Source organism: Buteo buteo, chromosome 18 (genome assembly GCF_964188355.1).
Source record: "Buteo buteo chromosome 18, bButBut1.hap1.1, whole genome shotgun sequence".
NCBI lineage: Eukaryota > Metazoa > Chordata > Aves > Accipitriformes > Accipitridae > Buteo > Buteo buteo.
This window is the reverse complement of record NC_134188.1, coordinates 3,548,140-3,575,549: the sequence shown is the minus strand read 5'-3', so window position 1 is coordinate 3,575,549 and position 27,410 is coordinate 3,548,140. Positions and strand designations below refer to the sequence as shown.

General features: G+C 38.3%; 1 protein-coding gene across 2 annotated transcripts in view; it reads left to right on the top strand.

The window, feature by feature from the left end:
* The window catches only part of FRY (FRY microtubule binding protein), a 177,539-nt gene that overhangs the window by 145,691 nt on the left and 4,438 nt on the right, over window positions 1-27,410 (top strand). Inside the window, exons 52-59 of one of the 2 annotated variants that reach the window (XM_075050625.1) lie at window positions 4,442-4,642; window positions 5,185-5,346; window positions 8,820-8,983; window positions 10,201-10,390; window positions 16,657-16,806; window positions 17,664-17,762; window positions 18,233-18,316; window positions 24,541-24,558. In XM_075050625.1, the coding sequence (XP_074906726.1) occupies window positions 4,442-4,642; window positions 5,185-5,346; window positions 8,820-8,983; window positions 10,201-10,390; window positions 16,657-16,806; window positions 17,664-17,762; window positions 18,233-18,316; window positions 24,541-24,558 (1,068 nt within the window). The remainder of the gene's footprint in view (window positions 1-4,441; window positions 4,643-5,184; window positions 5,347-8,819; window positions 8,984-10,200; window positions 10,391-16,656; window positions 16,807-17,663; window positions 17,763-18,232; window positions 18,317-24,540; window positions 24,559-27,410) is intronic. The other variant, XM_075050626.1, reaches the window with a different exon arrangement.

The window sequence follows — 27,410 nt, the reverse complement described above, 5'->3', positions numbered from 1 at the left end:
GGCCTTCGGGCTGTTGTTAACTCCTGCAACTGCTGATGAAATCACTAGTGCTTCGGGAGATGTGCCTTCCACTCTGCTTAGGTGTCCGTGATTTCATCATTTTGTGCAGGAGCTAAACAGAACCCTGAGGGCCCGGATCAAGTCTTGACAGGTGAAGCCTGTCAGCTCACCTTGAGCTGAGACTGATAAAGGGAAAAAGCTGAAGAACTGCTGAATTTTGGGGGGCTACACCCTTTAATCTTGCTTATATCAAACTTGGAGTATTTCTTTCTATTTGGGTGAGAAAGGCCAAAAATGAATAGCCATTGCCAAACAAGTCTAACAATTTTGTTGCTATTTAGAAGTTCAGAAATTGTTAGCTCTTTTGAAATATTTAAGGTGCAGATGTTCAGCAAACCTAACAGTTTCATAAATTGTCTTGTCATAATCTGGACTCGATTTTAACATGAATTCTCTCAGGCATTGCTCTTAGCCCTGAGAAGAACATGCATACACGAAGAAATAATCATTTTTCTCCCTAGTTGAATTACAGTAGTAAAATAATTTTAAGGTAACAGACCCCTCAGGTGTGGGTAACAGACCCCTCAGGTGTGAACTGATGTTCATCTCAATTTTAGGGGTTTTTCCAATGAGGAGAAAGGTTGAAGGAGAAAGCAAGTAATGGTTATTTTCAAACTTAAAAGATAGGCTGAAGAGTTGAAGTTTCTGTAATAATGTTAGTTACAATTGTAGGCAAATGTTTGTCTATGATGTCTTTAATACAGTAATTTTACATAGATTCTTTCTATTTGTTTTTCTATCTGTTATATCTGCTACCCAGGAACTTCAGGTAAGAATGCTACTTGAACTCAGATATGCCAACATATGTTATGTCTTCTTGCAAATTTGTATTATAGAATAACATCATAGTTTTGTTGTTGCCCTTCCCCTCTTCAGTGTGTGCGTAGGTGGGTGGTGTGCGTGTGCTTGCACTTCTGGCAGGTGCTTCATTTTTTGTCTTGTATTAGAAATATTTTTGAGGTCTTTTTCAAAAGTTCTGCTTCATTTTAAGTTTGGTTTTGACATGTTCAACAGTCTCCACAAATTTTAAAATACCTTAATTCTAGTACGAGCATTTTTCAAATTGAGCCATTTCTCCTTTTAGTATCTTTGTGCATGAATAATATGTAGAAACAAAAGAACTTCATTATTTACAATATAGTAAAGTTTGGGCCATTTGTTTCCATGGGCAAATTATATATAATTTCCAGCTTTTCATTTGTGGTATATGGGCTCCTGTTAGCATCTTGCTAAAGCTGATACCTGAGACCTCTTCAGAAAGTTTACATCATTGCCTACCAGCCTGAATTTAATTGAAGAAATTAATTAATTCATACAGTTTAACTTAATTCAGCTATATACTCCTACCAGCTTTGCTGGACTTACCCTGTGAAGAAAACTGAAAAGGCACCATCAGCGGTTGCCAGTTTGGGACCTAAATGTGCAGTTTATCAATGTATAGAGAGAACTGAAATGATAGAGAATTGTAATGAGTTGTACAAATGATAAAAAAATCAGCAACAACAGTATTTTGTGTATTTGTTTCTGGTAGCTTGTACATCAGTTCTTACGCAAACACAACCCCCCAAAAATCTTTGTCTCAAAATGCCTGTACTTCAAAAGATACAACCATACGGGAGTAGTGCCTTACTATGCAGTTCCACAACACTTTTGCCTGTACCCTACCATATTTGTGCGAATCCATTAACTTTGCATACTTCGTCAATACAGTAAGGATAAAACCTTGTGTGAAAGAAGTTTTGCATGATTCTTACCGGCTCTATGGAGGAGCTACGCTGCTGTCCCCCACGTAGGGTTACTTTCTGCTGCCCTTTCTGTGTCTCTCCTTTCCCCTGGGTTGCTGCAATGTTTAAAGTGGCTGCAAGGGCACGTCTGCCCCTTTACCAGAGGGTGGTCGTTGTGGGAAGTTCTGTGTGGTAGCTGCTCACTGCTGGCCAGACACATTTATCATACGTGACTCTTTTCTTTTGAATTGATGTATGTTACTGGTGGCTTTTCAGGCAGGTAGGAGATAGCTTTGCTCCTGCTGTAGATAAAAATGAACAGCCTCTTAAATACATCTTCCCTCCTAGTTAACTGTGAAAGAAAGATTACTTAACAGACTATAAAAACAACAACTCCATCTTCATGGACATGTGTTGACCTCTTCTTTAAATTCAGTATGACTCTGGGTGCCCCTGTAGCAAGCTTACGCTAACCCAAATACTGTGTTTCATCTCTCTTACCCTTTTCCCTCACTTGTAATTCACTCCCCCTTCTAACCGCATGCCCTGGAAGTGTCCCTTTTAATTTTTCTTCTTGTTGCTGGCTTCCTTCTTTAAGACATTGCAGAATAAAACTGCAGCAAGAGCTATTCCCACAGACGTGGGCTGCAAAGTTTACTGATACCTGTACCAGGCGTCCTGAGGATCAGGGTGTGATGACGGTCATCTTTGCTTGCTTGCTCCTTTATGTCATTCTGTCGTTTGTCAGTTCAGTAACTGATACGTTTGTGGAGGACGGCTCATTGCTGCATGTGTCTTCCAGCCTTTGTGGAGGAGGATGGGCAACCAAAGAATTTGTTAAAATAAATAGTTGGGGACTGAACATTTTTATGATTTAAAGAGGTCTAATTTCTTAAATCTTAGATGTGTTCTGTTCTCTTCCCGCACAAAACTCTCATATGATCCCAGTTGCAGGATGAAACCACAGGGTTCTTCCAATAAAGTGTCAGGCTTCATAACAATTTCATGTTCCTTTGCTCTTGAATGTAGTGCATTCCTTAGTTCTAAATGTTCTTGCAGATTACAGTTCTTGCGTTTCTGGATTGTCTTTTTCCTGAAAAATATTTTTTTCTTTTCTCCTCATATTTGTTCATGAGCGGTAAGCTTAATGTCATGAAACTGAACTTTCCCACTTTCTAATCATATTCCACAGTCCATTGCAATAAAGGGCAATGGTGCAAAATAAGATCTATTTTTGCAAGTTTGATGATTGTTAAGGAGGTAAGATTGCAATTTAGTTAATTGCACTTTATGCAGTTTGGTCCCCATTCAGTAAATGTCTGAGTAGTCCTGAATGGGGATTGGTCGAGTGTTTAAAATTAAGAATCTGCTTAAAGGACCTTACTGAACCGAGACCTCTTTCCCTATGATTGCACATAATTTTAATCTGCATAAACCCAGGAGATACTCATTATGATTTTTTTAGGCAGAACTATATTTTTGTCAAACTCATATTTAAAAGTTCCCTGTCAACTTGAATTTTGAGCAGTCGGTTTGCTTGTTTAAGAGTGTTGCATCTTATGGTTTTGTTTAAAACGGTCAGCCCTGAACCTTAAGCAGAAACATTTTTCTCCATAAATTTCCTTCCCATGTTGATGCAAGGTTGAGGACTTTCATGTAGATAAAGTGTTCAAAACTGCAACTGGGTACTTCTGGTAGACCCTTCATGCTGTGTAAGGCCCCTTTGGTGGTTGCGGACACGCGCCTGCATTTGCCAGACAGGAACCTGGCTACCCTCGGAGAAGGGAGCAAGAAAATTAGCTCAATTAGGGAAAATGGATAGAGTCCGCTGGCAAATACATAAAGTAAACAACTGGAAAAATGGTGGGAGACTAATTGTCGTTTTTATACATGAAAGAAATCAAGTGATCTTTGTATCAGTTCACCAGCCTAACAAATAGTTACACAATTTGCTTAATGCACTTGGCTTAATGCAGCTGCGGGTGGGATCAGAACTGAAAGTCAATATGAAATGTTTGGTCCATTTGACTGTGTCCTTTTTAAAACGTGAACTCTCAGGCAATGCTAATCAGGTTATTCACAAAGTGTAGTTTCAAATAATTCAGATAAATTCAAGTTACAAAAATAAGCAAGATGGTCCTACAATAAAAGTTTAAAAAGGTCTGCTGCTTTAGCTGTTACATTTTGTGTGTAAATGAAAGGTTCATTCAAATCCACTCAACATTATGGTTATGTATATAATGCAAAGAATCTAAAATCTTTAACATATGTTTTGCAATTGAACCATTGTTATGAACTGTGCTCCTAATACTTTTAAACATCATGGAAAAATCCTTTAAAATTGCTTCCAAACTTTTCTTTTGCCTGTCATTGCTCTACTGGTATTGAGGTGTGTGTATATGTGGACTTACAAAAATGAATTCTTAAATCAGTAAATGCATGAAAAACATCTAATACTGAAAAGAATGAATCTTCATTTAACTGTCATTTCCATGCTTCTGCTCTTATCTCCAGGTAAACAAATAAAATAATGCTTATATCAAGTTTGTATGTATTTTTACATAAAAATATTTCTTGACCTAACTTTGATCTAATGATTAGTGGTTTGTATACGATGAGTTTCAGATGAAGGACGCTGACCCTATATCCGATTTCAGGGTGAGAGCATGGACAACTTCAACTGGGGAGTACGCAGGCGGTCCCTGGATAGCCTGGACAAGTGTGACATGCAGCTGCTGGAAGAGAGCCAGCTCTCGGGGAGCACGCCCAGCCTGAACAAAATGAACCATGAGGACTCCGATGAGTCATCGGAGGAGGAGGACCTGACCACCAGCCAAATCTTGGAGAACTCAGACCTAGTAAGTTGCAAACTTGCAGTTTAAGAAAAAATAGGGTTGTGGTTTTAGGTAAGCTGGGCTTTGAGGTTCCTCTTGCCCAGGTGCAATCTCATCAGCTGAAATTGGGGAGTGGCACTCAATGCAGTGTTTTGTCGCTGCTTGATTTCCCCTTCTTTGCAAATGTAAACAGGAATTTTAATGGGAAGTTCGAAACACAGGAAACATCAGGTCTGGTTATTTGCCCTTTTTTCCACAGATTACTATGTGACAATTTTGCACAACTGGCCAGTAGTAAATCTTTCTGATGTATCTAATACTTAAAGAAATAGGACAAGACTCCAGTTTGGTAAACTGTGTCAGGTTTTCATTGTTTACTTCTGGGATGTTTGCATACGACTTTTATGATAAAAACATCAAAAGGGTTATTACATGGCTGCATGTACAAACTAAGAGAGCCACCATCACTGCCCTTTAAGACAATGTCTGCTTTACGTGTTCATAAAAGCAGTGCGTGGTAGGGTAGCTGTATACTCACTTCTGTGCTTTTGTTGTCTTTTAAACAGATTATAACTCTTTCCCCATCTGAGGATACGAATCATATTGACTCGCTTTCTACATCGTGTGGCACAACCTCAGCAGACCCTCATCATTTTAATATAGGAGCATCCAGCTTTGATGTGTCTTTGCCTGATATGAATAATCTCCAAGTGTCTGAAGGATCCAAGGTGAATATATTTTTACTTTCTTTTCCAACTGGACTGTATTTTACGTAACACTTTTACAAGTTTATTTTACTTACACTTTCATGAAAGGTTTCATCTATGAAAGCAAGTTCATTCTGACTTCCTGTATGTCAGTGTATGGCATAGTACAATACTTTCATATGTTCCCGCACATTCATACTCTTTCCTTTCTACTTATACTTTCTTAATTAAAAGATTTTATTTATTGTTTCTTAAGTATATTGCACAACATACACACCAAGATACTACAAGCTCATTGGAAGACAAATTCATGAACTGGCTACAAGTTACAACCCTAAGGGAATATTCTTTTGTTCTTCACAGGGATTTAAAAGAACGATATGCCAACTCATGTGGTGGGTGTATGCGTGTATTCTCTGAGATTTTTTTGTATGTGGGAACCTATTGTACAGTTGTGTGCACTGGATTCAGTTCCTGCCTTTTGGCAGACACTCAGATATTTTAAATTCATGACCACAATATTAAGCCATCTTGGGGGGGGGGGGGGAGGCAGGATTTGCAAGGATACAACAACCATGTTCAGCACAGTTTATTTCAGACAATTGTATCAGAAGATGAACATAGACTAAAGTTGGTAAGTTATTATCAATGTGGGGACAGTTTCTTTAATTTTCTGTTTGATAATACGTGTTTGTGGGAGATCCGGTGAACTTACCCCTCTCAATGTCTCTCCAGAAATATAATCTGGAGCAGGGGGTGCGTGTGGGTTAGTGGCTTTATGACGCTGTTGCCTTACCAGTAAAGCTTTCTCTGTCATGTCTAAACTGGGTGACTTCTGCAGAAATAGCAGTGTAGGAGAATGGGGCAGGGGAAGAATATGTCTTGTGTAATTGTCAGCCTCTCTTCTAGTGAAGAGGTCATAGAAAAGGAGGTTGGAATTGTGCTGAATTGAACAGAAACCTCCCCAGGAGGAAGAAGGGAGAGGAGGAGGGAAATGTGGGTAAGGATAGGAAAGGAGGGGAACCTCTCAAAATAATGGTTGTGGGAAAGGTAAACTCATTATCATTTGTCAAAAAAAACAACTGTTGGTAGGCAAGTTACCACATAACAACCATAAGCAGCAGAAGTTGGCAGAATTTCAGTTCAGGAAGCTGCAGTCAGAACAGATATGTTTGCAGGTGGTGACTGCAGCTAATCTCATGCATCCAACTGCAGTAGCTAATGGTATGTACATTACAAATTGCAAATCACAGTTCATGAGTTTCAGAATCTTTACTGTGAAAATGTCTTTAATGTCCCAATACCCATGCACGAGTGTTCATCAAAAAATGAAAAGCTTTGGAAAAAGTATAAATAAGTGAAGAATGTAAAATCACAGCTGTTTCTTGTGGGATTCACAGACAAATTCAGCTAGTCCTGAGACAGGTTTGATATTGGTGAAATACATAACCCAAGCTGACAGGGATTTGCCAGTATTACAAAGATGTTTGAATTGATAAGCTTTACACAGAATGCCGCCTTGGTGGTTTTTGCTTCAAAGATATTTTCTTCTAGTATGCATACGTCTGTATTTTTACTCCAAACAAATTGGACTCAGTATAAACAATGTTAAAATGCCTGGGGTTTTATTTATTTTAAGGAAGAAGTCATCCAATTTTTAGTCAGAAAACTTGAAACTTGCACCTAAATAATTTTTACTTAATTTGATAACAGAAAATCTGAGCTCATTCCTGTTTCTCTTTTCCTCTGAGTTCTTACTTTCAGAGAGCTAATGATATGTCAGCAATGCAGAGGAAAATTTTTTGTTACTTTTTTAGTGCTGTACAAAAATGTTTAGTTGTTGCATCATAAGCAAAACCAAAAATATCAACTCAACTTTTAAACAGACACAGTGAATGGGAGTAACAGACTGATTAAGTGGGCCTCTTCTCAAATGTTTCAGTGCCAAAAGCCAGGTATTATGTTAACGGCGTGCAATTAGTTAAACTTATTTTCTGTTAAAGATAGTGATCACAATAATGAAGATAGTATTTATAACAGATTAGAAGGCAGTGATAGATAAAGCTGTGAGTGATACAAAGATTCAGATGATGCTGGTTTATATATTTTTCAAGTTACCTAAACTCACCGATTTCTGCAAGTTTACTCCAATCCTGCATGAATATTCGGAGTCCACTTTTTTGTTTTGCTTTTTGGGCATCATATTGGACTCCAGTGGGTGAGAGGTGTTTGCTTCCTCTCTCTTCCTCCCTTACCCATCAAAATGTGTTTTCCTCATACAAACACTGTCATTACAGTGAACAAACCAATGGTTCTTTCAAGCTAATATTTCATATTTGAAAGTGGTTAAAATTACTTCTTGAAGAAGCGTAAAACATTTACACTTCTTGCCAGCTGCTCTGGTTCATATTCTGGTAATTCAGCCCTATAGCTTTCATTTCTCTTTTCAAGATGGTTTGTGCTCTGATTCATTTCAACCACCCTGGACTCAGGAATATTCATATCCCTTTCCCTTAGAAACCAAACCAAACCAAAACTTTCTCCTACTTAATTTCTGATCTTGTCCTTTCTGATACAAGTTTTGTTTAATTTTTAGAAATGCAAATCCCTGGAATTTATCTGTAGGATCCAAGCAGGTCTGGTAACCTGCAGAGGGCCACTTTTCTCTTTTAATTCCACTTGCCATGGATTTCCCTCCCTACCCGCTCCCAACACTTGTATGTGCATGCACGTATGCGTATGTGCACAAACACATACCTTATGAGATAGCCCATACAGAAAAGATAAAGAGTTTGAGCTACCCACTGCAGTCATCCATCCCTACAGGAACTGCTTTGCAGGATGCTATGGATGATGCAGACAAAAGCCAAAAGATTAAAACAAAATTTGTTGAGACTAAAAATGCAAGAGAAATTGGAAGGTTTCAAAAAGAAATCAAGAGCTTTAGGTGCTAATGGATGAAAAAGGAAGGAAATGATAGAAGCATAATCCTTTTAATGGCCTGTAGAATGCTTTGGATTCCTCTTGAATGGAAGTTATTATGTAAATGACATGATAAAAATAATTCTCAATTCTAAACTGTCTTTCAGACAGTGATTGTTTTCAATATGTTTTGAGAGTCTTTAATACACTCTTGGACACTATAAAGTGGTAAGTGGCAACGACAGCTTGACAGTAACAAAAACCCGATTGTTTTGCCTGAAAAAACACTCCCCTGCTATGTTACCAAATGCATTGAAATCTGAAATTTTGCTAGACAAATTAAGTTGAAGAAATGCCTTGAGAATAATATTGATCCAAGACAGCAAGTTAAGCAAATAGCATATTTTTGAAGAAGTGTAACTTGATTCATGTCATTTATAATCTGTGACTTTATATATCTGTGCAATTTAATATGTTGTCATGTGGGTTTTTTCATTAAATGCTTTCTATTTAGTAGTGGAACTAACTTAGTAATTTGCTGTTTTCTAAGACATCATCATTCACTCCCCTAGGTTGAAGCTGTCCATGAAGAACAAGATACAGCAGTCCATGAGGATGACCTTTCGGGGTCTACAAATGAGCTCCCTGGAGCATTTGAATGCAGTGATAGCCTTAGTCTGGATATGACAGAGACTGAAGAGAAAGTTGACAGGCTGGAACAATTTGCTCTGGCTAGGTACTTGTATATGCTATTATTCATAAATTTTCTTTTACACTGTACAACGAAGTGGTAACAAGGTGTTAGTTAATGGAATGGCTTTTTGGCCACCAGAGTTATAGAATTCTCATGAGTTTAGAGCAGTTAGAAGACAATGCTCTAATTACCTGCATAATTATCACACAACTCAAAAAAACGCCCAAGATTTTCCTTCTAGGAGAAACAAGATAGGATTTCTACATACATCTATGCAGTTAGTCATTATATATATAATATATTTTTATCAAAATTGAAAAGGGGTTTTTAAAGATTCGCAGTAATGGAAATACTGCTTAGTTATCTGTTCAACAGGTCACCCATGTATTCATCCTTCTGATTTCTTAAGGGTCATAAGGAAGTCACGATATTGTCAAAAATCCCATCTGCATACTCTTGAGGCTGCTGGTGAGCATGGCCCAGTATATGTTGCAACAAGGCATCAAGATTTTTCCATGCCTTATGGAGCTCTTTCAGATTTTGGGTGCTGAGTTAGACTGCAATTAGCCCGTACTTATGGAAAAGAACGGAAAGGAATGAGGATATATAAAGAAGCTCGCTCTCTGTCTGAGCACCATGTTTCAGAATCACATTTCCTGTTCTTGGGAGCCATAGGAAGTATTTCTCTATCCCAAAGGAAAATACACAAGCTCAAGTAGCTTAGTACCCTTTAAAAATGGTAGTCAGCCTGTTTCACTGACCATGGAGTGCCAAAATAATGCTCTGTCCTAAGAACAGTGTGGAGAAGGGATGGATCTTCTCCAATCCATTACACTGGGGGGGAAACCAAGCAGGTCAGTATATATAAAGTTTGTACATGCTGAGATTCTTTTCAGTACTTCTGCTATACATTATTAAAACCAAGTTTTCCTAGAAAAGGAGTTTTTCTTCATGGGCTTTATCCTCCTGTGAAGTTTCAGCCTTCTTCCTCCAAACAATGGTACGATAAAACAATTCAAGTATTCTGGGATGGAGGAAGATAGATGATAGCTGCCTGAAGATAGGGATTCTGATTTGGAGGTTTTTCTTGTTGTAGCCAACATCTTGCCAACCTTCAAAAGTAATTTGAAAGTTAATGAATATTTTTAGAAAGGTGCTGTAATTGGTCCTGTGATTATATCATTCTGCTATAACGTATTTTATCTGCCACCTTCTTGGTATTCTCCTTTCATCAGAGTTTATTTTTTTTTCTCCTTCAGTTTTGGAGATGTTGATCGAAATGCCTCCCCTCCTCCCTCACCATTTTTTTCTGCCATCCTTGCTGCATTTCAGCCAGCAGCATGTGATGATGCAGAAGAAGCCTGGCGTAGTCATATCAACCAGCTCATGTGCGACTCTGATGGTTCCTGTGCAGTGTATACATTTCATGTGTTCTCTTCCCTGTTTAAGGTGAGAAAATAAGTTGAAGATAGAAAATCAAAATGTTTAGATTGTGTGTGGCTATTAGGACAGTTCTTGATAGTAATACCAGTAGTGAACTACTAGGTATATAACCATTGTAAATTTGCATGCTGCAGAATTGCCATAGTAGATCTTCATGCAGAACTGTCTTCTAGCACCAGTTTTGTCATAAAAATAGTATGTATCTTATACTTGCATGTTTGGAGATAACCTTATAAAATATGGATCCACTTTAAAGAGTATTTTCTTCAGTGCTTTAGAAACAGCCTGAAACAATAACTGTAAGAGACAGGAAACAGCTTTTTAATCTCAAACTATTGTTAATCTGTTCTTTCATCTCAAACTGTTGAATTCTGACCATGCCCATGTAAATGTCAACATTATTAAATATTCTGTACCTAACTGAATAGAAATATCCAGCTGCCATCATGTAACATAAATTCTAGAGATTGAGTCTGAAGACTAGAAATACATTTCTCCTTTCTAAAACTGTATGCTTGCAAAGATAAGAATCTTGCAAAAAGGTAAGAAGAAAAAGGAGTCAAGATTACAAGCTGTTCTAAGGAATGATTGTCTGGTTTTACCTGTAATTAGTCTTAAAGCCTTTTTTAATAGTTTCTGCTGCTTTATATGAGGCAGCTGCGGGATGTTTAGCATGCTGCAGCAGTGTACACAGCAGCCAGGTAACTTCACGCAGTGTTTAAGTACCCATGATTGCAGAGTACACAATTATTTACTAGCAATGGGTACCCTGCTAATAAATACACAGTCTTAAGATCTTTTCATATCTTTAAGACTATCCTTGTAAGAAAGAAGCATCATACAGTAAGAATCTCTTCTCCATCCTGTTTCCTCTGTGCTCCACTGGAGTTAATCGGTGTCTTCTCTAGCTGCACACTCTGTCCTCCTTTAAACATTACAGCACTGTATATATGGGCGCCGTATAGGCATTCTTTTAAACACTGATAAATACCCATTTGGAAGAACAAAACAGTACTGACTTGAGTGCACGAGAGTTCAATTTTGAAGATTAGTCCTGTGTTTCCTTATGATGTGTATTTGAGCTTTTCAGCCATTATGTCAGTCCCAGCGGTTAATAGCCCTGTCCAAGTGTTCTGAGAGTTATTTGTCCTTTTTGTTCTCCTTGAAGCGGTGAAAAGGAACTGGTGTCACACTTCTGAAAACTAAATAAATAAAACTGTGTAACGCAAGACCTAAACATCACCTGTAAAATATCTGTTTAAATCCTGGCATGCACACACTACATTTGCTGTTGTGCTTGCCCTAATATTCAGAAGATAGCCTACTCATTTTCTTCAGATGATACTGGAGGAGAAAGATACAATACGGCTCTCCAAAAAAATTAAACAACAGCAAAACTTGAATAACAGTAATTAAAAAATAAAAAAAAGGCGTTAATAGTATCAACAAACCAGAATTTTCTAGCTGGAGACAAAACCATTTTTTTAGTTTATAAAAAAAGCTTTGTTCTCCTCTTCAGAGTTAAAACATAGGAGTATTATTTTCCCAGATTTTTTTCATAAGATCCCAGCTTGTCTGGAATTGTATTGTGTTTGCACCATCAAACTTTGCTACTCGTCCACTAACTTAAAAGACTTTTGACCTTCACCAACAGGAAGTTTCAGAAACAAGCCCAATATGTGCTAGGCTTGCAACACAAAGTACTGCCAAAATATTTAACTGTGAAATAAAATCCTTGTTTGGAGGAGCTTGTCAACTAAATACTTGGTGAAGTGAAAGAAGTGCATTTTCCAGGGCACCTACATTTCAGTCTGCATCAAGTTAATGGTATCTTGGATGTTTGCCGACAACACGCTAAACTTGTTTAAAATTCCTGAAATTATTGAAGTACTTTCCCTGTAAACGTGTCATAGTTCAGAGATCTCTAGATTATCTTTATGGCTGCCTCTTGGTATTCCATTGAATCAAATGTCTTCCAGCAGACCAGCCAGTTCCAAGACAAGTAGATTTGAGAGCTAGTAAGTAGTTTCCACAGTCAAGCCCTTTTGTTATGAAAAGTCCTCTTCTCAGAAGAGGAAACCTGAAGTTAAGAAGAAAATGTTCTGAGAATATTGCATTATTATTTACATTGACACAAAGCTCAGCAACTATATGCAGGCGTATACCTATTCATAATATGCTGGTGGTTGGCATTATTATTAACAGTAGTCTCATGTCATAAAATACATACATACTGCATTCAGACCTCGCTTGAAAGATTTCAGCCACTGTAATCTGCACCTGGAAGGACATAGCTGAGATGATAACTTACAGTCCATGTAATTGCTAAATAAATGTATTTAGTGAAGTACTATACATAGATACCAAAGTACAGTCTCTTGCTGTTTCACATTTTAATATTTTAAAACACTGTTCAAGACTGCTATCTTCGTAGCTGTAGATTAATCATTGCTTTTATGAATATCTGAAAAGGAAAGCAGTAAAGGAAGAATATGTTTTCTTGAATTGAAACAGTACACTGGTCAGCTTTTGATGAAGCCATCACTGAAATGCTTTGAGGAAGTTATTTTCATAAAATAAACTAGCACTGTTAAAATACATGAGTAGATGTGTGCTGGAAGGGACCTGAAAAGTTCATGTTCCTTATCTTGCCCAGGACAGGATCAACTGTAACCTTCATTCCAGTCAAATGATTTTTAACTTTTTTCTCTAGACTGTTCTTAACCTTTAGGCTAAGATGGAACTTCACAACGTTCCTAGGCAATGTAGTCCAATGCTTAACTCTCCTTATCGCTTGAAAACTTCTCTTTCTGTTTTTTATGTCTGTGGCTTCTTGCTCTATACACAGTGGTACTTCTCTTCTTTGTAGTTGCTGTTTATATTTGAAAACCATTACCATGACTTCACCTACACCAAACTTCTCTTACTTAACCTCAGTTCTTTCAACCTTCCCCATAAGTCACATTTTCTAAACTTCTCACTGTTGCTATGGGCTCTTTTCAGTTAGTCTGTGTATTACTTGAAAAGCAAGAGCAGGTTCTGTATTTCAGCCTAAGTTCTTAACAGCACCAACTGTAAGAGAATTACCTGTGTCATAGAAGGTATTCCTGTTTTAAAACTTCTCTCTGCTAACTGCTGTACAGTAGAATGCAGTTAATCATTTTCCACTTGTAACCCAATGTAGTATACAGATGATCTTCTACAAAATTTTGCCTTCCTGGTTATTCTCCATCCTGAATGTGCTCTGTGGATTGTTTTATCCTACTACTTTGTCCTTCTTTCTTTTCCCTGCACCACTTTTCCAGTTTATCAAGATCAGCCTGAATTCTAATCCTGGCTTCCAAGGAGTTTGCAGCCCCTGCAGCTCAATCTTCCATGCATTTAATAAGCGTGTCACATATTACATTGATCAGTATTTTCATTAATGACTTGGTTAGTGCCTGAGACAGTCCCCAGTGGAATCCTACTCAATTCATCTTTCCACTTGGACAGTCAGCTGCTGATAATTAACTTCTGAATTTGGTTTTGCACACCTAGTTACCTCTAGACCAGGTTTCTCTGCCTTACTTCTAAGATAGTAAATGAATTAATATATAACATATCAATTGCTTCTCCTCCTAATAGAAAATTTTAACCTTTCATGAAAATTAGTTTGATATGATTTGTTCTGACCAAATCTATACTGCCTATTATTCATGTCTTACATGTTCCCCCATTTCCTGAACTTTGTGTTTAATTCTTTTCCTCTTGAGTTTTTTTTGATAAGCACTTTCCTCAAGTTTTTTACAACACCCTGTGTTCTGTGCGTTGTCAAAGATACTTGACTCCTAGACCTCTTTAGCCAGTATTATAACTATCATAGCATGAATTTCCCTATTCTGCAAAGATGTAAAAATATCCAAGCCCTTACTAGCAAGATCTGTTCTTGCCTGAGTTTTCATAAATGTCTCATTGTTACCTGTACACAGGTGCCCTTTCTGAGAGCAATAGGGCAAAAGAAGGCATTAAACACATCAGTCTTTTCAGTAGCATCTGTTAGTAGCTATTTGTCTCCATTGTGATTCCTTGGCCTTCCTCTTAATTATTTCTAGTTTACTTCTTGACATACTCTCTTTTTCTTACTAGTTTATTTGGCATCTCCCTCTCTGATCGTTGTGCCTACATCACCATGCTATTTTTAGTACCCAAGTTAGTAGTTTAACACAGTTTCAGTTTCTGTTCTTCTTTTTTGCATGAGTATTTGCCTGAGTGAAATATTTGTGATGTAGCCAGATGTATGCCTTAATATATTTTCTGTCTTTCAGTGGTATAGAATGTGCTTCTGCTGTCTTTTTTTTTTTCCTAAAGGAATGGCTACCTCTCATTATCTCCTTTCCCCATGAAGTTATTTCTAATGGGCTCCTTCCTGCAAATTCTGAATGCATTGAAGTCGGTTGTATTATTTCTGTAATCTGTCTCGTTCACTACCTTCTATTCATAAACTAAATTACTATTCCCCAGGAAGGCACTGCAGCACCTAAACAGGTTACTCAGAGAGCCTGAGGAAGTTCTGACCTTGGAGCTTTCAAGGCTCAACTAGGTAAAACCGTGGCTGACCTGATCTAGTGTTGACGGTAGTCCCACTTTGAGTTGAAGGCTGGATCAGATGTTCTCCAGAGGTCCCTTTCAACCAACAGCTCTTGGATTCTGTTCCATAATCTGTTTTTCTAAATTTCCTTCCACTTTTACATTCTCAGCTAGTTCTTTTCTGTTGGTTAGGATCAAGTGTAGATCTCTTTCCTTTGGCGGAAGAGTTGTCAGCAAGTTTCACTGAGGCTTGGACTGAATCTTTCTTTTCAGAAGCCATCATAGTAGTAAATCTCCAACTGTCACCAAGCCTTATGATTCAGATGATACTGCTAGTTGCTCATAAAAATAATCATTTACCTGGTTTGGTGGTAAGTAAGAGCCCCTTGCCTCTACTACAGCAGAGAATCTGAACCATGTGCTGAGTGACATGTGTAGCACTTTGCTTCTGTGTTGAAGTAAGATGGTAGAAACATACAGTAAGACAAGTATCAGTCTATCCGATCTTGACTGTGTTCAGATGGCCAGTTCAGATGCTTTAGACAGAGATTCACAAATAAGCAGTTATGAAATTGGTCTGTAGAGGAAGTTTCTCTTTAAACATTGTATAAATTATTTATAGTGTATACCCTACCTACAATGTGAGGGCTTATGTAGCTTTTTTTAAAAGGTCGTTCAATCCGACAGCTTCCATTATCAATATAGTCTGAATTCAGCTCACCTGATTTTAGGTGCTTAACTTCAGCGCTCCAGTGTAGGAGCAGTAACAGGCTATTGATATCTCTGGCATCCAGATTGGTATTTGCCTCTCCAGTGAGGCATGCTTATGGTAATACAGGTCCTAACCTACATTCCTCAGAGGAATGCCTATGGTAACATGGAACGAATCATATAAAAATGTTGCATACTTTTATTTTTAAAAATATTTTCATGTTACTCCCACCTGCTGAGCAGCTGGCCTTAGTGAGATATATTTTGGCAGTGAAACCTGCTGTGTATTTATCAATATCATTATTTCAGTTCCTGCAAGACTAATATATTATTTTTATTTATTATTCACTTTATATATTATTCACTGAAAAGAAAGTAGCAGCACTAGAATGTTTCTGAAGACTAGACTGGTTTAGGACTCAAAACACAAAAAATCTTCTGAGAAGAATAATTCCCGGATGCCATGCAGTATTTCTGGAGTCCTCCCAAGCAGCAGAAAAGTTTTAGTAAGAAAGTTTTTCCCACAGGGGAAAACAAAAGGTTTTTTCTGATTTTTCCATGCTGCTGTTTGGCATTAGGATGTCCATTATATTATCTGATTAGCCACTTGACATGGAGTACTAACAAAACAATGCCCGGAATGGGCAGAAAAAGTAATGTGCTGATCAACTCTGTTAACTCTGAACAGCCAAGAAAAAAAGCTACCTGCGGGTAAAAGACTTTATAAAGATTGAATTGTCTCTACAAGAAAGAATGTATTTCAGTAGTAGATTATTATGAATTCTGTAATTAGTTTCACAGCTGCCCAGCTGTACACCATCTCCAGCATAATAACTATTATTCAGTATCCTTGAGCAGACGTTCAGTTCTCCACAGGGAGATGGTCTCTTTTACATGTGTTATTGTGCAAAGGAAAAAAAGCCTGCCATTCGTTTGCAAAGGAAAGAAGCTTGTACTTGAGTAAAGAATGTAATAAACTGTATTTTGCTTTCCAGAATATTCAGAAAAGATTCTGCTTCCTAACCTGTGATGCAGCTAGTTACTTGGGAGACAACCTGCGAGGAATAGGCTCCAAGTTTGTGAGGTCTTCTCAGATGCTAACATCATGCTCGGAATGTCCCACCCTTTTTGTAGATGCAGAAACAGTGAGTATATTCCTTTCAAAAGGTGTGTGCTGCATTGCAATGTGTTATTTTACTGGCTGTTTCACTTTTGAGCAACTCCTGAACAGTTATGTCAAAAAGGTACTCACCTCCTATCTCTAATTTTTATCTGCTGTTCTTAACCATATTTCCATTAATTTTCCATATTATTTTGTTAGGTAAGTACTGGCAGATGGGCAATATAGAATCACAGAATCATAGAACTGTAGAATAGTTATGTGTTGAGCCTGTGTGCCAAAACCCAATATAAAACAGGTGCCTACCAGACCCAGTTGGCTCCTGGAAAGGGAGAAGCTATTTTTTACATAGTTCAGCATGAAAGATGGTAACGTGTTTAGTGGTTTCGTTTGAGTCAACTGTGATGTGAGCTGGATGATAAAAATATATATTAGGGAATGAATGAGATAGCCCTTCCCATTGTTTTCATTCTGGCCCATGTTTATCGAACAGCATCAGGACAGTGTGGCCTCAGACAGAAGGATGGACGTAGGAACTTGCAGAATGTAATCTTGGGCCTACTGCTGTGACTGTGGAAGAGCTGTGCCTTACATCATTAGAGAGCTGTGGGGATTAACTAATTAAGCTTTGTGCAATATTTTATTTTAGGGAAGTCCTCTGCAAAGCTGTTAGAACACAATTTCAATTCCACGTTATCACAGGTGCAACTTTTGCTGTTGAGTTTGCAGTACAGTATTCTATCTGTATTTTTGCATAAATATAAATATTTTTCACTATTAGTATCTGTAAATCTAAGTATTCTTTTGCAAGATCTTTACTCTGCTAATATTTTTGTTCTTTTATAGTGACATTTACTAGATATTTTGATTTCATTTCTCCAGCTGCTCTCTTGTGGCCTTCTTGAAAAGCTGAAGTTCAGTGTTTTAGAACTGCAGGAGTACCTGGACACATACAACAACAGGAAAGAAGCAACGCTCTCGGTATGCTAGATTATGTTATGTTCTTGGGTTTGTACGTGTATGTACATGTCTATGTCAGGAGACTGCAGATACACTCAGTTCTGTTTAAACTAATGTTTAGTAGAAAAACATGTTTCAGGTACTGGATTCATTAAATGTTTCTTCCTGAACATATGAACCAGAACTAAAAAAATAGCTATTGTATCCCTTAATTTTAGAAACAATGGCATCTTTGATATTCCTGGTCTCTCCTTTATCCTATTCAGTAATTAATTAATTTTCTTGGTTTATGCAATTCAAATACTAATAGAAATCAAGACTACACTTTTAAAATTACAATCAAAGCAAATTGTCACAGTCTATGTGCATAAAAAGTGCAACTGCAAATCTTTATTTGTTTACATGCTGTGCTGTGACACTAAAATACTGCTTACCTTTCTTCAAACTATAGCGCTTATTCATATCTTCTTTTAATTTCTTTCTGAAAACAGTGGCTTGCAAACTGCAAAGCAACGTTTGCTGGGGGCTCCCGAGATGGAGTTATTACCTGCCAGCCAGGGGACTCAGAAGAAAAGGTAATGAATGAGCAGTATTATTTTTCTCCTGTAAAGTGACAGGTGTGATATATCTTGTTCTCGGACCCACAAGAACCTGCTGTGCCTCCTCCTTGTCTGTCTGCTGGGCTTGGGCGTAATCCAGTTTTCACACCTAAGGCTCAAAGGTATTGTTGTTGCCTCAGTCCTGGCCGCAGGAAAGGGGAAGTATTCAGAAGCAATCCTTCTGCCTTCCTAGTGTAGACAAGGAAGCAGAGCAAACCCTGCCCGGGTTGTGTGTGCTCTCCTTTTTAGAAAGATGTTGCTGCAGCAGTTTCCCACAGCGCTATGTCTCTGAAAGTCACCCCTGGTGTACTGTGCTTCCACACTACACCCATTTTATCTACAGCTGTGACAGGCTTGATCTGCCCAGCAGCGAGGCTTGCCCGGTTGAAATACGCTTAGAATAGTACTTATGAAATAATGACTGTAAAATGGCCAGTGAAATAATTTATGCTGTAGATAAGTATTTATACCTAAGGCAAAATGTCTCTTTATCACTTTTGAACAGAAGTTTTACAGGCACATATGCATATATATATACATAAATATATATATTTAGTGTGTTGATTCCAGTTAATAAATCAACCTTTTCAGAAATCAGCACCATCAGCAGGCATTCCTGTTATTTGTAATACTAATATAGGAAACAGCTGGTATCTTAGTGGTGTAGAACGAGTTGAGAAATCTTTTTTTGTGGGTTTTGTTGGTTTTTTTTTTCATTTTGGAGGAAAAAGAATGGAAGGATGGGAAAAAAGGGGGGCTGGGGAGAATTAGCCAAAGTCAAGAAGTAGCAACAGCATGTGGAAAAAAGTGACATCTCCTCTTTCTGTGTATTTTAACTTATAAAAGATAATGCTGACATTTTCAGAACACACAGTTGCCTACTGTAAACATTTATTTCAAATACCTTGTTTTATTCATATGTTGGTTTGTCTGTCTTCTCCCCCAATTCACTTTATTTTCTTCTGGTTTTATCTTAACCTCTCTTTTTCACTTCTATGTATTTGTGTTCCTCTCTTTGAACACCCTTGAGTTTTATTTTTTTATGCCATTTCCCAAGAATCCCAAATCCTTGCCACCCCTGCATTTTGGCTTCCTTGACCTTATTAGCAAATCTAATTTGCTAATAAATCCTCTGGCTGCAATCACAAGCAGTGGGAAAACTGTTCAATCTTCCCCCACCTAGCATTGGTACCAGCAAAAGTTACAGACACCTTCCAATGCATTTAAATAAGATACTGTCTCTCTTCTCTAATTGTAATGGTGTACAGAGAAGTTGCAAGTGAGCTATTCTCAAATCTAAAAAAGAGAGGCCTGGAATACATGCTACTACCTCTCCTACAAGTACATCAGGAGAGGGAGCTTACGTATACGTAGGGAGGTGTAACTATTAGAACGTAGATGGGCTTTCTCTTCCCACTGATGCACAACCCCCTGAACAGAGACTTCAGACTGTAGTGTTACATGTCTTACTGTATACAGCTTAGCTTATCCTCTTCATCCCACTTTTGAAAACCCATAGAATGGGATGGAGGATCACACATCTTGCTGATAATCTGCATTGTTTCTTTTTTAAAAAAGTAGAGGAGAGAGAATGCTGAGGATAAGGAACAAACTGTGATGTAAGCTCATATAGCTGGCCTAAATGCATCTAAAAGTTAATAATGTCGTGTTCCACTTCTGTGGTTTTTTTTAATTAGGTCTCAGAATCAAATGTGTGTTTTGTGAAGCTGGGGTTAGTATTCTTACTGCTTATCAAACAGACTGAAAAGAAGGGTTTCTCACTCCTGCAGGAATCCCTGGTCTCTCCCCAGCATTGTTCCTTCATCCCAAAATGCATTATTCCTTGGAAGTTGACAGAATGGTAGGTCTTTGATCAACAGGCATATTTCTTCCCCTTCTCATTCACCTGTCAATTGAAGCAGCTTTTCCCAAAGGAACATTCTGTTTATTCAACAAAATTGTAATGGGAGGAAGAGTCCAGGGAAACTGAGGAAATGTGATTAGTAAGGGACAAGGAAAAATTACTCCTAGAGTGGCAAGTATTTGTGTTCTTAACATTTTTCTCCTCTTCTCCCTCAACCTGAAAAGCTAAAGAATCTAGTAATTGTAGGGGAAAAAAATCTATCCTATAGTGGTAGGCACAAGGGAACCTGCCTGAACTCTTAAACTCATTGAGGATTAGACTAGGGCCTGAAATCCTGCTGAAAACTTCTGGCATAAAAAAATTGCTTAGCTAAGCACAAGAACAGGCTACTTCTGTAAAAGGAGCAGAAATTACTGTAAGGAAGAAAAAGCAACATGTTGCTCTACAGAAGGCAGAAATCTCAGATTCTCAGAAGTCCCCACTTGCTAAAAAGCTTGAGGTGAAAATAGTCCCCTCTACAGACAAGATGGACATAAGACTAAACTCAGCGTTAGCGCAAGCAGTTGCATCACAAATGGCTGCTGATGCTGGTAACTCATTTGGCACCAGTTTCTCTAATCAGATCTTATTTCAAAATAATTGCACATGATTTGTTGATCATTGTTATTGTTACTGAAAATGGGCAAAGGCAAAAATTGCTTATTCTGACATTAACGAAGCTTGAAATAGAAGTTGTCCAGGTCAGCTACTAGAGCTAGCAACTTTTCTGAATTGGGTAAAAGCTTCATGTCCCAGAATGCCTTTCCCCCCCTTATTCTTGCAACAGATGACATGATTTGGATATGTCTGTGATTTGTAAACTTTGATGCTACATTGGCCAACAGAGTCTCAAGGATGTAGGAGTCAATTTATAGACAAAAGGTAACACACGTACTATTGTGCTGTCTGTCCAGGTGTAACAGTCTTAGATGAGTACAGCTATCAGTATGTTCTTCAGCTTTACTGAAAGGGGATTTTTTTAGAATCATAGAATCGTTCAGGTTGGAAAAGACCTTTAAGATCATCGAGTCCAACCATCAACCATGCCCCCCTAAACCATGTCCTGAAGTGCCTTGTCTATGCGCTTTTTGAATATCTCCAGGGATGGTGACTCAACGACTTCCCTGGGCAGCCTGTTCCAATGCCTAATCTAGTCAAAGACCGGTTTTGTTTGGTAGTAGTTTTTTTCTGGAAAAAGACATACATGGAAGATCCTATTTTTCTTGTCAGTTAGCACTGCTAATTCAGATAAGTGTCTATCTCCTCATGAGGTACTCAGTTTACTCTCTAAGTCCACAGTCAGGACGCACCTACCTTAAACCTTCCTCATTCCAAAGCTCACCACAAGCTAATGGACGTGGGCTTTGCAAACTCAAACTGTTAATGGATATTTAAAACATGCTGCACCCCATAAAAATTTGCCCCCAAAATTCAGAATGTAACTGTTTCTATGTGTTTCCCTGTGGCTAAAGGTTCAATTACTCTAGGCCACCAATAAGACTGGAGTTGTACCTCTTGGGGCCATAGTCATCTGTAGTTGAGCTGAGTTACAGTAAAGCTCAAAGCACAGTGAGTCTCATTGTTAAGTTAGAAATTCTTAATAATCAATAATCAATTATCTGAATGCTGTTTGACAAATCCATGGGTTGACAATGAGGTAAAATTGGCCTGGGTAGGCAGCTTTTCTAAAGGAGGAACACAGCTGTGGTTTAGATTTCTCCAGACAGAATAGTGTCTACTATCCTTCAAGTCCAGTGCATATTTAAGAATGCACAGCATATGCTCTATCTCTCTTTTTCTCTCTGATATATATATACACACACACACAAATCTGTACGTATATATACCCACTTTCCTAGATTGTGGGAAAAGCTTTTGTCTGCTGGAATGTCAAGTCACATAGAATACTTTAATAAAATGCACTTGCAATTAAAAACCCTTGCACACAGCAGTTACTTTGTTATGGTGGGACTCTCCTGTGCCAATAAATGACTAAAGACTGTGTTGCCATCAAAGCATTTATGTCTTAAGAAATAATTGTGTAACTTTCATCTCTTTTCAGTATGTAAAAATGATTCCTTGAAAAAAGCAAGAAGGCCTGTGATCTACAGATTACTACTTTTGCTATCTTCCTGGTCTGCTAATAGTACAGAACAGTAATTCTCTGTCTCAATAAAAAACTAAATCGAAGTGTTGCTTCTAGGGGATGTGTTCTTCTTACGTGTAGCATTTACTAGCTGCATAAAGGACTGTGCAAGTGATCCAAATACTCTAAACATTTGGTATTTTCAGCTGCCAAACCCACTAATTGTGCAGTGTCTATCAACTAATCTAAAACAACACTTCCCTTACTATAGGAATTAAACTAGAAATTGAGAAGAGTGAAGGCTAGGATCACTCCCCCTGAGCCCTTGCTGCTGGGGACTAAAAGAAATGTCACTTAGTCCAATAATTAATGTCTTTTCAACTTCCAAGGAATATTTCATTTTATGCTGAAAGAGAGAGGAAGATAAGCTACAATCATGAAATTGTAGAGCAGTGTTGAGTTGAGCATCAGTAGTTTAGGGAGATTTTGTATGCAGTATATTTTCTTTCAGTGAAGACTGAAAGGGTTTTTCATGTACTGTGAAACCCTTTCCCCACTCCTTTTTTTGGCTTGCCCTGGTTTTGGAAGCAGTACAGAGAAGACAGCTTTTTCTGGAAAAAAAAGACCATGGAATTCACTTATTTGCTGCTTCCCCCCCCTTTCTTTAAAGTAAATTCCATGGCAAATTAGAAATTATATGTGGATTCCAATATTTTTGAAAGTCCAAGTGAAACTCGGTGGCATGCTAAACTTCAGAGGAGCTTAAGACAGAGACAAACAAGATTTGAAAAACACAAGCCAGCATACCTGTGAATTTATTAGAGCGCAGTGATCTGTCTGCTCTTGTCCTTTTCTTATCTTGAATTTAGCTTTACAAAGCTTAATTTACATGAACTGAATGGAAGCCAAGATATCAAGGGTTTTGTTCAAGAGTACTAAATAGAAGAAAAAAACTGTTCAAGCAATGTTAAAGGCATAAAATTAAACATCACAGGAGTTTAAAGCTTAGTTTGTCATGGCTGTATGAAAGAGTACTGCAGGATTTGGGACAATATTTTTCATACATTTTTTAATAGTAAGGCCCATGGAAAGAAGCCAGACTGAAATACTTTGTTGGGCTATATCAAGTTAGCATTATTTCACATTTCTGTGTTTGCTGCCTTTGTATCGATGGTAAGGTAAATAATTTTAATAAGAATTCCAAATGTTTATTAACACTTGTGCATATGCACTGACATCAGACTGTAACTGGGCAGATGCACTGTGTTTGTTAATTACAGCATTTACGACAACTCTGCTCATCTAAAATGTCTTGAGAATGTAATATATATAAAATAAGGAAAGCTGCATTAGAAGTGCACAGAGTGCAAATGTTAGTTCTTGGCAAAGAAAAGAGGAACACTTTTTTTTGAGGAGAGAAGTTAGTTCCATAATCTTTGAAATGCTAATGCAGGTCAACTAGAATTTTTATTACTATTGCAACAGGACTTACACTGACATTTTAATAGCTCCAGAATTAGGAATCAGTGAATCATTACTGGTGAGAGGAAGGAATACAAAGCTGTCTGAACTTGTGGGATTGCCATGTAGTGAAACCAAACTGGCATTTTCCATTAATTTCTTTTTTCTTATGATAGTCTTAACTTAAAAGTTATATGCGAAATGTTTCCATTGTAATGTGCCAAGTAATAAATCTGGCAGTCACAAAGCTAATCCTGGAAATTTCATTAGATCTGTTATGTCCAAAAATAGAAGTATTTATAAATAACAAAGTATTTGTAAATAACAAAGTTCAGTTCTGTTCATCACTTGAAAACCCTGCCTAATTTTTTGAGTACTTTGCAATATGAGCCCTTTTTAATAACAGAGAAAGCAAATTTAAAGAAAAGTGTTACTTCAGGAGTTTTCTAACACAATTTCACTGTAAGTTCCTGAGCTACTGAGTGGGATAAATCAAAACTAATAAATCTGAAGATCTAACTGAGGATATTTAGACTGTAATTTACCATTAGAATTAAAGCTTGATTTTATTAAGAATGCTGTGCATGTTGTACGTGATATTTCCAACCAGTTATCAGGTTGAGGCAAGCATTGCTAATACTGCTGACGAGTTATGCTATTAAAGATGGGCTGTGCTTCCTATTGCATGCATTACACTGACACTATACTTTCTTTCCTTTCCTTTTCTCCTGTGCCATGCTTGCTGTGTAGCAAATGGAATCTCTTGCAGTAAGTTGAAGTTCTTTCATATTCTTTGTCCATCTGTAGATGGACTAATACACCCCAATTTTACTGTTTTACTTCTAAGCATGTTTTCCTTTTTCGTTATAATTTTCCTGTAGAATATGTGGTCCTACATGCCGTGACTAAAATAATTTACTAAGGTGTGTTTTGTGAAATCTAAAAATACTGTGCCAAAATTCTGACACCTTCATATGCTGTTTTAAATGGTCATTTACATAAAATTTTAAAAATCAAGCCTTTGAAGGGATATAGTATGCTGGAGTGGAAGATAAAATTTGCTGTTGTTTTAAAATTTATAATTTTCAATTTGTCCTAATGAAAAACTACAGTTTATAGTTGACAGTTATGTTTCAGATTGGTTTTGTTTATACGTTGATGAATAGTTTCACCACTATTGGTTTCTAATACTTATTTAGGAATAACAAAACTCGAGTTGCTTGATATGGTAACTAAATACTGAGTGAGTCAAACTTGAGTCTTCAGTTTGACCTTAGTTTGCCTTCATTCAGGTTAGCAGCCAGAAGGGTGAAACCGAATTATTGTTCTCCAAGGACTAAAAAAAATCATGTATTACATGCTGAGCTGTCATGAGACTTTTTTTTTTTAATTATGTTATGCTCTGTCCTGGTTTTCAGTTAATTTTTAACTCCCTGACAACTTGAAGTATAGGTGTGTTTAACTGCTACGTAGTGTTGCCAGTTCTCCAAAATTTGAACAGGGTGAGTTTGGTGCCTGCCAGAGAACCTCAGGCCGAGTCCCTGCCGGTGAATTAAAGAGGACCGGGGAGCAAGCCCGTGTCCCCGGGCCGGTGTTAGGGCTGAGCGGTCCGCACCTTCCCCGGCTGGGTGCCAGCCAGCCCCTGACATACCCCAGCACGGTTCGGGAGAAGACAGAAGCCAGAGCCGTTTCCAGGAGGTTGTATCTAAACAGTCGCTCTTTATTTTGGGAGGAGAACGGTTAGCCACAGGGATGCAAGCTTGGCAGTGCTCTGTGGCCTCGCTTACAGAGAATGGCCTCTGGGCACGTTTATTTAACAGGCAGCATCCCTCACGCCCTAACTCTTCATTTTCTCGGCCACAGATAGGTTCTGTCCTAGCGTGCCGCACGTCCATTCCCTCCCTTTTTTCCCCACCACAGATCTGCTGGGCCTCGCTTCTAGCTCCCACGGGTCTTTGCTGTCGGATCAGGTCTGGTGGGATTCCTCCCTTCCGGCAACAAACTTTAAACGTACGGACTCGGATACCAGAAACGGTTTATCCGTAAAGGCGCAGAGCTCAGGGCGGGCAAACCCACAGTGCTGACCGTTGCAGACCAGCGCCGAGGTGGGAGCAGCGTCGTCTCCCTGCCCTTCAGCAGGACCAGGTTGACACCCGCTGGCTTGGCACTCCCCTCCTGCTCCCGCTCTCCTCCGTAAACCTCCTTCCGAAGGAGACCAGCTCTACCTCGTTTTGGCAGCGCCCTTGGCTGACTGTTCATAGGTGGCGTCCACCCCTCCCTGACGAACAAAGCTGAAATTTGCCAAAGAACCTCTCTCTCTCGACCTCAAACCTTCTCTGGCTGGTACAGAAATTTTGGGAACTGGAACGCTAAGTATATGGTTCTAATTTTGGCTTATTAATAAAAACCCTGGCACTTAAATATTGAACCATATGCAAATAAACACTTCAGTCCAATTAACATTTATGATGTTTTCAAAGTACTTTTTATTAGTATTTGTGCTGGCATTTGCAGAACCCCCAATTCAGCAACTAGCTGAAGTACATGCTGGTAGCTAAGCATGTATGAAGTGCTTTAAGGAGAGCACAAAGACATTAACAGCTTCTTCTTTTCTGCCGTGTTTGGCATGAAACTCTGCTCTAGTTCCTCCAAGCAAATTGGAAAGATCCCTGAGCCAACCCTTGGTCACTGGGTCTGTAAGAGAAGACAAATCAAATGTGGTTTGAAGTCTGTAAGGCTTTCCTGCCAAAGGGTCGGGAGGCCTCCTGACTTGTACTCACAGATCTTTCACTTCTTCCCTAATTTGCCAAAGATTAAGTACTCCTCCCTTCCGCACCATGATCCAGCTGTGGAACTGCGGATACCAGGACCATAAGCATATTAACTTGACTCCTCTGGCAGACGTGCCCATTGCACATTACTTCAGTGTGTCTGACACCTTTTGTGTGGTGCTGCGCATCACACTGGAAGAAACAACTTAATATTCATAGAATAGTATCTACTTAACCTGGGAGAATAAATTGTAGAAGCTAGATGTCCTCTTACACATTAAACTCCGTCCATCTGTTATATGGTTTCTTTAAGGTGGTGGAAAATCCCTGAACTGGGGTTTAAGTTGAAGAGCTGGCATTTCTTCCTGCTCCTGCCTGGATTTATTGCCTCTCTTCCTCTCCCCTCAGAGAAGCAGGCAGGAGCTTTGACCCTGTTGGACAACTACTTCATTGCTTCTCTCTTGGATTTCCATCGTCTTAGAGGAGGTCTTTGACCGTTTCTGACTTTTTTTAGAGTTTTATGTTCTATGCAGCACAGTCATTTCCCCCATATTCTGCCTCTGCTTTCCAGCTGCAAACTGGAGACAGTGAAGCTAACCTATATAAACTGCTTTGAGATTGATGCTGATGGGTGCTATGTGAGAGCTAGCCATCATAATTTTGATTTTCAATGTCATATATGACTTACCTGCAGAAGAAACAACATTACTTGTTTTCTGAAATAGTATATGATCATACTTAAGTAAAATCATGTTTTTTGAGAACGGAACTATCTCAATGTGTTTTATTAGTTATTGAATCGCAACTTATGATCTTATTAATTATTTCTTCTCCTACAAATCCTTCTCT